Raw genomic sequence first — 12,777 nt, 5'->3', positions numbered from 1 at the left:
TGTTCTGTATCAGAAACTAGAGCTGATGTGGTCTCTCCAATGCAGTTTTCTGAATCAACACCCCAAATAACCAAACCGAATCTAAAGTTCACCAAAAACCGAATCGTAACCCTTTTGGTCTATGGTCAAAGTGATTCCTGGTCAAAAAAAGACTGAGAGGAGATATGATAGCTATGTATAAATATGTGAGAGGAAGCCACAGGGAGGAGGGAGCAAGCTTGTTTTCTGCTTCCTTGGAGACTAGGACGCGGAACAATGGCTTCAAACTACAAGAGAGGAGATTCCATCTGAACATTAGGAAGAACTTCCTGACTGTGAGAGCCGTTCAGCAGTGGAACTCTCTGCCCCGGAGTGTGGCGGAGGCTCCTTCTTTGGAAGCTTTTAAGCAGAGGCTGGATGGCCATTTGTCAGGGGTGATTTGAATGCAATATTCCTGCTTCTTGGCAGGGGGTTGGACTGGATGGCCCATGAGGTCTCTTCCAACTCTTTAATTCTATGATTCTATGATTACTGCTTTAAAGGCACCATCCATACTGATAAACTGCCTTCTGCATGGAACAGCTTCACACAGCTGTACAAGCAGAATTTTTATCTTTTTATTCATGTAATCTTCATGAATAGGTTAATTGCTTCCTCTTCTTCCTGAACGTTTTCCATTTTATTTAGGCAACTTTGACCCTCTGTCACTTTCTGTCTGAATTCCCCCCCCCCCCTCACACACACACTATTGTTTGAGTTGTACATTTATGGGCATGTGATGCCTTGCTTTAATTCATGTTAAAGGGCAGCTGGCATGCTCCTGCAACAAAGCAAAGCAAGAGAGAGAGCAAAGATCATAAGCAGTTGATAGCAAAGCGTGGGACGACACACTGAGTTTTGAGGTGAGTTGGGAATCCTTTGGGGTCCCAAAGTATTGGAACATACTATGATAGTAGGTTAAGGAATGTCTTTGCTATATTTTCAGTTTTGTGAAATAGCTCCATGAACGCCAATCCCAAACTCATAGTATCAGAGCTGTTCCCAAGCAATGTGTGTGGTGTGTGTAAGTGGAAGTTTCCACCAGGACTGCTGTCTAATTCCTTCTATCCTTATATAATGTTTTCCTTTAATTTAGAGAGATCCTGCATTGACCACAGGTTTATCATTTTAATGATGGGAAGGAAACTGTTTATCAACTTTTAGTTTGATATCTGATATTATAACTGTTCTATGTATTTAGAACTTTGCATATTAAGATCTTTTCAGAGCTCCAAAATGGCATTTTTAGACATTTGAAGAGGAATTTTGAATACAACTTTACCCCGTCATGTTTAAGATATTTGCTTGGTTACTAAAAAGCAGTGCAAAAGTAAGAAGCAAAAATGCTACTACATTATGGAAAGCATTTCTTAAAAACTTGTCAAAAATATTCTATAATTAATTCCTTCTGTAAATAACTTTCTAGTTTCTATTTCTAACCTATTGCAAGTGATGAGGAAGGGAACCTATCTGAAACTGGCTTAAGGCTGCTGCATGACAAACCTTCTCTTTCTCTCTCCTGTGTATACAGCTTTTCCACATCAGATATGTTATATTTTAACTATAAGGGGATCTTGTTCCCCACCATATCATCTTCTTTGAAAATACTGAATTATTTGGAAAATGAATTCCAGATATTGGATGATGATATCGTGACTGTCACCTATCCAAAGTCAGGTCAGTGGTGTAGTTATGTAATTGCGGACTCTGGAACTAACATTCTTATCGGGGCTTCTTTACATGATAATGTGTGTAGCTTAATAATAATAAATAAATAATAACACTTTATTTGTAGACCTCCCTATCTCCCTGAGGAGGCTCAGGGTAGTTTCCAACACATATGGAAAACATTCAATGCCTATAAAGAACATATAAACAAATTACAGCAAAACACAATGCATCGAGCAATATAAAACTTAATACCAAATGGAATTAGAATTAACCAAAAAAAATCAGATTTAAATAACCCAAACTGACATAATCATATAGTATAAATTTAACAGGATGAAACATTTTAAACAACAATGACTTTATTAAATAGTAGGAATGTTCCAACAGACTGAGATGAGTTCCAGTATCTAGATAGGATTTAGCATATCTAGACAGTGATAAATATAGAGACATATTAGTCTTCCTCCTCTCCATACACAAGAGTGCATAGGTGTTTTTCAGCAACTTTTTAAAGGTGAGGAGAGGGCAGTTTTTAATTCTTTTGGGAGGGAGTTCCAGAAGTGGGGAATGATCATGGAGAAGGTCCCTTCTCTCATTCCCACCAGACATGCTTGAGATGCGAATGGGATCGAGAGCAGGGCCTCCTCCGCAGATTGCAGTGCTCGAGCCAGTTTGTATATGGAGATGTGGTTTTTCAAATAGTCAGGGCCTATTTAGGGCTTTATAGGTAATGACCAGCATTTTGTATTTAGCCTGGAAGCAAACTGACAGCCAATGGAGCTGCCACAGCATGGGAATCGTCCTCTAACGATATGGTACTCGAGTTAGTAACCTGACCCACAATCTCTAAACTAGTTGCAGTTTCTGAACTATCTTAAAAGGTAGCCCCACCTAGAGTGTGTTGCAGTAGTCCAAATGGGAAGTAACCAAGGCATGGACTACCATGGCCAGACCTGGCGTCTCAAGGTTTGGGGTTCCAGGGTCAGCGATGAGTCCAGGAGAATCTCCAGACTGCGAACCTGTGTCTTCAGGGGGAGTGTGGCCCCATTCAGCACAGGCTGTAATCCCACACCCTTATCCACCTTCTGACTGACCAGGAGTAACTGGGGTTTTTTTTTCTGGATTTATCTTCAACTTATTAGCTCTCATCCAGTCCATCACTGATGACAGGTTTAAGGGCAGGATGGCAATTTTAACTTAATTTAAATGTGAAGGAGAAACAGGGATTGTTTTTGGATCTCTTTAGGATAAAGTTAGAGGATCTCAGCTATCAGAGCGTTAGCTATAAGGCCACTCAAAAAACACAGCATTGTACCAGACTGCTCTCAAAGTCCTAGACCAGTGGTTCTCAACCTGGGGTCCCCAGATGTTTTTGGCCTTCAACTCCCAGAAATCCTAATAGCTGGCAAACTGGCTGGGATTTCTGGGAGTTGTAGGCCAAAAACATCTGGGGACCCCAGGTTGAGAACCACTGTCCTAGACTATCAAAGGGGTCCACACTCTGACACCTTGTTTGACTTAACAATTTAATCTGGCCTTTTGAGCATCCAAACACTGGCTTCCTAAATTGAGTCAGTCCTTTAAACTGAGCACTTGAAAACTCTCATTTTACAGCTGCTACATTCCAGATACACCAGAAGGAAAGTGCATGTTTAATACGTTATAATTTTGTTTAATAATTTCTTTCTTTCTTTAATTTAGATCCTCCTTTTTCTCCATCATGGGACCCAAAGTAGTTCACAACAAAAGTTAAAACAACATAGCTAAAAGAGTCAGGAATACAAAAGTACAGATTGAGCATCACTTACCCGGAACTCCACAATTCAAAATACTCCAAAATCATCCATATTGGTGGTTAAGAGAATGACACCTTAGCTTTCTGATGATTCAATGTACACAGAATTCATGCACAGAGTTTAAATATTTTGTATAAAATTACCTTCAGGGCAGACATGTATAAAATTACCTTCAGGGGCTTCAGCCCCCCCCCCCCCCCCCCAATTCTCATGGTGGTTCACGAGAATGCCTTACTGGTACATTATTTCAACTGTTATGTTTATTCATATCATGATCTGATCACCATGCTCAATATATTCCATATGCATGAGGGTATTGGGGTAACGATAAAAAAGGTTTGCTAGGGTAGACCCTCTTTCTCTCAGACTCAGCACCCCCCCCCCCCGAATCAAACTCAGCCCCCCCCCCCCGAATCAAAATCCTGGCTACGGGCCTGCTTCAGGGTAAAAGTGTAAAGCAGGGGTCCCCAAACTAAGACCCGGGGCCAGATACGGCCCTCCAAGGTAATTTACCTGGCCCTCATTAACATAAGTCTGAAACAACTTGAAAGCACACAACAACAACAATCCTGTCTCATCAGCCAAAAGCAGGCCCACACTTCCCACTGAAATACTAATAAGTTTATATTTGTCTAAATTGTCCTTCATTTTAATTATTGTTTTTAAGTGTTTTTTTGCACTACAAATAAGATATGTGCAGTGTGCATAGGAATTCATTCAGGTTTTTTTCCCTTCAAATTATAATCCAGCCCTCCAACAGTTTCAGGGATTGTTACCCGGCCCTCTGTTTAAAAGGTTTGAGGACCCCTGGTGTAAAGTGTAAAAGTATTTTGTATTTGGACTTGGGTTCCATCTCCATGATAACTCACACTGTGTGTAAGCACATTTCAAAATCTGAAAGAAATCAAAAATCTAAGAGACTTTTGACCCCAAGCATTTTGGATAAGGGATATTCAATCTCTATAAACAACATTAAATGAAATCCTTGTAAACAAAACATTAATTTAAAACAATGAAAAGCATGTCTAAATCTCCTTATTGCACTGCCCCAACCAGATTAAAAACAAACCATCTGTTTAAATAGGAAGTTCTTGGTCTGTTGGTTGAAGGAGAGCAGGAACATGTTCAACAACAACTTTTGAAAACATGTCACTATATCTTTCTACACCTAATTTTATTCAAGCAAAACTTGCAGTCATGTTTTTTATTAAAGCTCCTTGAATTTTAAAAAGAAAAGTAAAATCCTTCTGAAAATCTTCACTTGACCCCAACCCAAAGGAATATTCATATTTGGGTATCAACTTGAACAAGTGCCATCCTGATCTCATAGGAACTCACAGATCTAATTACCGGCTCCTTACAAAGACCAATTCTGGTTCTTCTGATTTGTCTCCAGATTTGAAAATGGCGAAAATTACCATTGGACAGTGGTAGGGAAGGGAAATAGGAAAATTGATGGGTGGGTGTATTGCAGAAATGAAGAGTCCTGGGGAAAAAGAGGCCGCTTCATAATCAATGGACTCCTGCCTAGGTACCAACTGGATGTTGGAGATCTTGGGGTTGATCCAACATGATGGGGACCCATCATGGGTACGCAGTTTACCGGTGTGGGATCGGTCACCATGGATTGAGACTGAAGATGGCCTGAAAAAAGCTTTGGCAGATTCTCCGCCCAGACGTCTGTCTTCTCACCTACAATTCCAGATTTTCCCCAAGTCCTTTCTCAATTCCAAGGCCAAGGTAGGAGAAGTCATAATGTAAACTTTTATATGTTGTCATGGGGTGTATTTTTACAAGGTATTTCACCTTCTCTCTTAAAGAATTCTGGTGAATGAGACCTCCCAGGATTTTGTAGCATTGAGCCATGGCAGTTCAAGTAGTGTCAATTCAATAGGGTCGAAGCACCCATGGAGTACAGCAGAGATATGGGCTGACTCTGCAGCACCATGATACATCATGTAGAAAAGCATGTGGGAGGCTCCTTGATGTGATTCTAGGAGAATATGAAATAATAATATGAAAATAAAGATGTTGGATGCTGGCTATGTCCCCCTCTTGAAAGCAATCCTTTTGTTTCTTACAGATTATCTATGTCATGCGCAACCCCAAAGATGTTCTGGTCTCACATTACCACTTTTCCAAATCTTTTAAAGGATTCCAGGATCCTGGGACAATAGAAGAGTTCTTGGAGACATTTCTGAAAGGAGATGGTATGGAAAGAATCCATCAACTGACATTTTCAGCATAGACGGCAGCAGACCGGCAATTAATGACTATTGTACTTACTTTCTTTTAGCCAGAATCAGAAATAAGGTCTTGAGACCTTGAGAACACAGTTGTGACTCTTGTGTTATTGTTATATCTTAATGGATGGAATGCAAGAATCTGTTGATTTGTGGGACAAATTGCTAATGCATTGACTAGGGCAGAAATTAAATGGAATTTAGTGATAGAAATACCAGGTCAGGAGAATCCTAATACCTATGGCAGCTCCATGTTATGTTGCAATAGTTGGCCTCTGAGTATTTTATTAATACTAGCTGTCCCCTGCCACACGTTGCTGTGGCCCAGTCTGGTGATCTGGAAAATAAAGTAACGAGAAAGTGTTGGTTTCTAATATATGTAATGTCGTGGGTAAACAGTATTTCTTGCTGTTTCTTTTTCAGTGTTGATGTAGAGATTATCTGGTTTGCCTACTCTGGAACATGCAACATATAATTGTTCTTCTTTAGGGGTCCCTTTCAAATCTATGATATTATATTTGTCATATACATGTGTGTGTCTGAATCATATCTATCTATCTATATCTATGGCTGGGTGGCTCTTTTTCAGGAGGGCTTTGATTATGTTTTCTTGCCCTGGTGAAGGGAGTTGGACTGGATGGCTTTGAGGAAGCATTTCTCAACCTGGGGATCAGGACCCCTGGGGAGGGGGTCATGAGGGGTTGTCAGAAGGGTCGCCAAAGACCACCAGAAAAACACAGTATTTTCTGTTGGTTGTGGGTGTTCTGTGTGGGAGGTTTGGCCCAATTCTATTGTTGGTTGGGTTCAGAAGGCTCTTTGATTGTAAGTGGACTATAAATCTTAGTAACTACAACTCCCAGATGTCAAGGTCTATTTTCCCCAACCTCCACCAGTGTTCACATTTGGACATATTCAGTATTTGTGCCACGTTTGGTCCAGATCCATCATTGTTTGAGTCCACAGTGCTCTCTGGATGTAGGTGAACTACAACTCCAAAACTCAAGGTCAATGCCCACCAAACCCTTCCAGAATTTTCTGTTGGTTGTAGGAGTCCTATGCACCAAGTTTGGTTCAAGTTCATTGTTGATGGGGTTCAGAATGCTATTTGATTGTAGGTGAACTATAAATCCCAGCAACTACAACTCCCAAATGACAAAATCCATTTTTTTTAGTGATGGTCACTTCTTGGACTAGTAGGTGTATTTTGTCCAAATTTGGTGGCAATTCGTGTAGTGGTTTTTGAGTTACGTTAATCCCACAAACGAACATTACATTTTTATTTATATAGACTAGCTTGGGTACCCAGCGTTGCCCGGGTTATTTGAAAAAGTCATTTTTTTAATTGTACAACATGCATAAGGTTGTGGGTCAACTACAACTCACATGATGTCAGGTTAACCCCCTGAAACTCCATCAGAGGTTGAAGTTTGTTGGACAAGTTTGCTCTAGATGCATCATTGTTGTACCTGTTCCATTCCAACACCACAATACTCTCTCATGCATTTGCATTCAATCGTTGTTTCTGCTTTCCTCTTCTAGTGCCATTTGGCTCTTGGTTTGACCATGTGAGAGGCTGGATGGAGTTGAAGGACAGACCCAACTTCTTCTTCTTCACTTATGAAGAGCTGCTGCATGTATGGTTGGAATTCTGGCTATGCTCATATATCTACTGTACTGCCAATATTCATTTTGGTGAAAAAATCCTAGTTCCCTATCACAAAAATTTCTGTCCATAAACAACCTCCCCTTTTCTCTTCCTAATTATTAAAGAAAAGTTAAATTTAAAGTTTTAGCACATGCAAAATGTTATAACTGCAAATATTATTAAGTGATCATGGGAGCAGGTGAGAGGCAAAACAGTATTCTCTCCTGTCTTAGATTGGTATATGAATGCCTTTTTATTTGCTTCTATGTATTGAGGTCACTTCTTCTTTCTTTGAGAAAGATGACCAATGTTTTTGTTTCCTTTGTCTGAGAAACTGTTCTATGTCTCTCGGGTAGGAGATAGGAAGTGTTCCATTCCCAGTAAGGCTTGCTAGCTTGTACACAAGGTTCAACTACAGATATATATATTCGCTAATATTTTTAGATGGATTTCTTGGATGGCTACACTATTAACGGAGTGAAGGCAATCACTCTTGTTTCTAAAATAAACATTAATCTCATTTGACCACCGAATTATTAAGGTGCATGGAGAATTTCTTGTGGGATCCCTACCATGTATTGTGTATGTGTTAAGAGAAAAAGACTCATCATGGTGAATTGCAATCCACAGGCTGAGTAATTGGAGTAATTAAGGTCAACAAGTTTGGGCCATTCCTGAAGGGATATAGCTGGGGAATGATTTTGGTCACAAGGTCACAACAATGTCTGTTATAGAACTCCAATATGCTGATGATAATGTAGTCTGTGTGTATTCAGAAGACCTACAAACTACTTTTACACCTTTGTAGAAGCATACGAGAAGCTTGGTCTCTCATTGGACATCAAGAAAACCAAAATGCTCTTCCAGCAGTCACCAGCCAATCCCTCTGCAATGCCAGAAATACAGCTTAATGGTGTAATATTAGAAAATGTTGACCACTTCCGCTACATTGGCAGCCACCTCTCCACAAAAGTCAACATTGACACTGAAATACAACACCACCTGAGCTCTGCAAGTGCAGCATTTTTCCAAATGAAGCAGAGAGTGAAGATCGGGATATCCGTAGGGATACCAAGGTGCTTGTTTATAAAGCTATTGTCCTCCTAACCCTGTTATATGCCTGTGAAACATGCACATGCATATGGCACATGCAACTTCTGGAACAATTCCATCAGTGTTGCCTCTGAAAAATCCTACAAATCTCTTGGGAAGACAAGCGGACAAATCTCAGTATGCTGGAAGAAGCAAAGACCACCAGCATTGAAGCAATGGTCCTCCATCATCAACTCCGCTGGACTGGCCACGTTGTCTGGATGCCAGCATTGAAGTGATGCTCCTACACCATCAACTCCGCTGGACTGGACTGCTCATTTTTGAATATATAAAGGGCCAATCTTTTAGGTGGTCTGCATGCATCATCAAACCGTAACATGAATTATAAATGAATACATACTAAATATTCCTGCAGTTAGTACCTCTCTTGAACAGATGAAAAGGTCTTGTCCTACAAACTGAAATTCCATGTCCAGTCTCATGTCTATGCTGTTAGGCGATCCATTGGAACTGTCCTTCCTAGACACAGCTTAGGACAAGATGGCAGATTGAATGTTTGAGGCCAGGATTCCTCTCCTGTTCAACTGACTTGTTTGTCCAACAATAGCAGGCAAGGCAAGAAACATTCAGGTAGCATGCTCAGTCAACCACCCACCCTGCAAAAATGGAACAAGGGGCAAATATTTGAGTTGGAATCTGGTGTGAGGCTGAAGATTCCCAGTCTTTCTTACTTACTCTTGTCTTCCCCAGAATCCCCGAGATAGTGTGAAAAAGCTTGGTCAGATCTTTGGAAAAACCCTGAACAGCCAGCAGATAGACTCTGTGGTGGAAAATGCATCTTTTCATAAGATGAAGGATAACAAAATGTCCAACTTCTCTCAGGTGCCAGATAAATATTTTGATCACAACACAGGAAACTTCATGAGAAAAGGTAAAAGCTTAAGTGAAATGGGGAGCTTATGGGTATTTGCTTCAACTTGGAGAGTGGCCATTGATATTTTACTTCCTAACTTACAGAAGCAGATGGCATCCCCTTCTTTCCATATAAATAAGATGACTAGACCAGCAATTGAATCTTACATGGACATTGGCAACTGGGCAGGGTCTTCCATTGAGCCTAAAGATTGCACTTTGATCTTATGGGTGTAGAGCAGAGGTTCTCAAATTGTGCTCCGTGAAGCTCTTGGGGCCCCACAAAAGATAGTCAGAGGCTCCTTAGTGCCATGTTGCTTCCTGCCTCCTCCTGTTTCCTTCTCCTCCTGAGAAATGAAAGGAAATTAAAGTCCGGAGCTGCCAAAACAACAGCAGCAGTGTCTTTCGGGAAAACAGATCCTTTCTCCCCTGGCTCCCTTGCTGCTCACATTCTTTTCCTTGATGCACAAACCCTTCCCTCTCCTCACCTTCTTTGCTTCCAATACCCTATATCACTCCCTTCACCTCAGAGAGTGTTTTGATTGTGCTTTTCCTGCATGGCAGAAGAGAGTTGAAATGGATGGCCCCTGGGTTTCTGTTGTTGTTGTGGTTGTTGTTGTTGTTGTTGTTGTTGTGTTTAAAAGCAATGCTTTTGGGTCTGCTTCCAGGGGCAAACCAAGAATGGGCAACTTGGAAATCCCTGAACAGATTCAGACGTGGAGTGGGCAAATCAAAAGGCAACCTGGCAAAATAGCACTACCTAAAAGAAGCCTCCACTTTGTGTGACTGTGGAGCAGAACAGACAACATCTGTATGCTTGTCTGCAATGTCCTGCCTCATGTACAGAGGAAGAATTGTTTGAGGCTACAGTCAATGTGGTCGCTGTTGCCCGTTTTTGGTCAAAAGATATTTAGCTACTTGTGCTCCTTCTATTTTTATCAGTTTTATACAAATTTATGCAATGCTTTTGATACAAAATAAATAACTTATTATTATTATTATTATTATTATTATTATTATTATTATTACAAAGGCTAGGTGGCCATCTCTTAGGGGTGCTTTGATTATACTTTTCCTGCAGGAAGAAGGCGGTTGTACTGGGTGATCCTTGGGGTGGTTCCTGTTACTACTACTACTACTACTACTACTATTACTACTACAGAGGCTGGATTGCCATCTGCCGGGGTGCTTTGTGCTTTTTCTGTATTGCAGTGGTTCCCCACCTTATTTTGGCCAGGGCCCACTCTCCAACATTAGTATCAAACAGGGCAGGGCCGGTCAGCTCTGTAGAAAGGAACAGAAATAAAATAAAAAAAGGACGGATGTTCACAGACTGGATTTTCATTCTCGTGGCCCACTGGTTGAAAACCACTGCTATATAGCATAAAGGGGTTGCCTGGTGGCACCTAGGGCTACTCCTATTATTATTATTATTATTATTATTATTATTATTATTATTACTATTATGCCAGAGGCTGGTTGGTCATCCGTTGGGGGTGCTTTTATTGTGTTTTTCCTCCATGGCAAAAGAGACTGGGATTGGATGGCCCCTGGGGTCTTCCACTGAAATACTGTTAAGTTAATGTTGGTTAAAATTGTCCCTATTTTAAATATTGTATTCTTCTCTTGCCCCCCCCCCCCCCCCGCCCCCGACACACACTTTTTTTTTTTGCACTACAAATGAGATATGTGTAATGTCAATAGGAATTTGTTCATGTGTGTTTCAATTAGTTCACACAAACACTCTCCACCCATCTGCCACTGGCCAGGCCTGTCTCTCAAATTTTAACATGCAATGAGTCTTGACATATTCACATTACATGTAATATATACTATAATATATAAACATTTCTTGGGGCTCCGTGAGAAACTTTTGCTTCAAAAAGGGCTTCCTGGCTGAATAAGTTTGAGAATACCTGCTGTAGAGAATGTCATGTGATACACATGGTACTGTTTTCGGACTTGCTTGATGGCCATTTGCTGGTAATGTGATGAGTTGCTGTAAATGAATAGATAGGACTTGGATACGTACAATGTCTCAAGTGTCCTTCAGTACCTGCCATCTTACTTTGCACAATGGTAAGGATGGCCATTTTAAGGCAATTCATTTTAATGTGGTGGTTGCCCTTCTGTGCATTTACTGTTTCTCTTTTTGTTGTTCCAGGAGTCTCCGGGGACTGGAAGAATCACCTGACAGTGGCACAAAGTGAATACTTTGACCGAGTATATCAGGAGAAAATGCAGCATGTAAATGTGACCTTCCAGTGGGATTGAAGAATCCCTGAATGCTCCATCTGCTGCTCTGTTTCCTAATACTATAGGACCATAACCCTATGTATCTCAGTCTAGTGTCATAGTTTTGCATGCTGAAGTAGTTGTCAGCTGTGCATTGCTGATTTCCAGAATTACTCTAAAGTAGTGTTTCTCAAACTATGTTCCTCCAAGTGTTTTGGACTTCAGCTTCCAGAAATCCCTGCCAGGCTATCAGCTGTTAGGAATTGTGGAAGCTGAAGTCCAAAACACTAGGAGGAGCACAGTTTGAGAAATTCTGCTCTAGAGCCACTGAAGCTTCTCTGTGGCAATTCAATGGGTGTTGGAGGTCTTGAGTGTCATTGAGATACTGAAAAATCTGTTTGTGTTCCTGTAGTCAGATGTGAAATGATGATATTTGCAGACATCAACTAGGTCTTTGGGGGTCATCTAGAGGTCTAAGTGGATGATGTGAATATTTTGCTTCAGGCAATAGCAGCGTTTCTCAACCTAGGGGTCGGGTCAGGGGGTGTCAGAGGGGTCACCAAAGAACACCAGAAAACAAAGCATTTTCTGTTGGTCATGGGGATTTTGTGTGAGAAGTTTGGCCCAATTCTATTGTTGGTGGGATCTAGAATGCTCTTTGATTGTAGGTGAACTATAAATCCCAGCAACTACAACTCCCAAATGTCAAGGTTTATTTCCCCAAACTCCACCAGTGTTCACATTTGGGCATATTGAGTATTTGTGCCAAGTTTGGTCCATATCTATTGTTGTTTGAGTCCACAGTGTTTTCTGGATGTAGGTGAACTACAACTCCAAAACTCAAGGCCAATGCCCACCAAACCCTTCCAGTATTTTCTGATGATCATGGGAGTTCTGTGTACCAAATTTAGTTCAATTCCATCGTTGGTGGAGTTCGAATGCTCTTTGATTGTAGGTTAACTATAAATCTCAATTACAAAAACTGTAGATTGCCAATCACAATTTCTATATTCTAAGAATTTCTACATTGAATGTAACATGAGAACATTCACATGATTAATTAAAGACTGTTTATAATTGGAAGATAATTTTTCAATACTTTGTTAACATAGTAAAACTAGCGCTTCCAAAATCACAATTACATAATGTTAGGCACAGTGACACAAAATAACACTTCTTTCATAAACAACATCAAAAACAATGA

General features: G+C 40.6%; 1 protein-coding gene across 2 annotated transcripts; it reads left to right on the top strand.

The window, feature by feature from the left end:
- Positions 1-794: 794 nt before the first annotated feature.
- LOC137095443 (sulfotransferase 2B1-like) lies at positions 795-12,509 on the top strand. Of its 2 annotated transcripts, XM_067462118.1 has the most exons (7): positions 795-881; positions 1,550-1,695; positions 5,017-5,225; positions 5,569-5,695; positions 7,268-7,362; positions 9,177-9,357; positions 11,503-12,509. In XM_067462118.1, the coding sequence occupies exons 2-7, from the start codon at positions 1,566-1,568 to the stop codon at positions 11,610-11,612; spliced, it is 852 nt and encodes a 283-aa protein (XP_067318219.1). In that variant the 5' UTR covers positions 795-881; positions 1,550-1,565; the 3' UTR covers positions 11,613-12,509. The 2 variants fall into 2 exon arrangements, with proteins under 2 accessions (XP_067318219.1, XP_067318220.1); XM_067462119.1 differs by lacking the exon at positions 1,550-1,695 and having other exon boundaries at positions 807-881.
- Positions 12,510-12,777: the final 268 nt, after the last annotated feature.

Source organism: Anolis sagrei, chromosome Y (assembly GCF_037176765.1).
Source record: "Anolis sagrei isolate rAnoSag1 chromosome Y, rAnoSag1.mat, whole genome shotgun sequence".
Classification (NCBI taxonomy): domain Eukaryota; kingdom Metazoa; phylum Chordata; class Lepidosauria; order Squamata; family Dactyloidae; genus Anolis; species Anolis sagrei.
The sequence above is the reverse complement of the archived record's forward strand: the minus strand, read 5'-3'. Positions and strand labels throughout refer to the sequence as shown.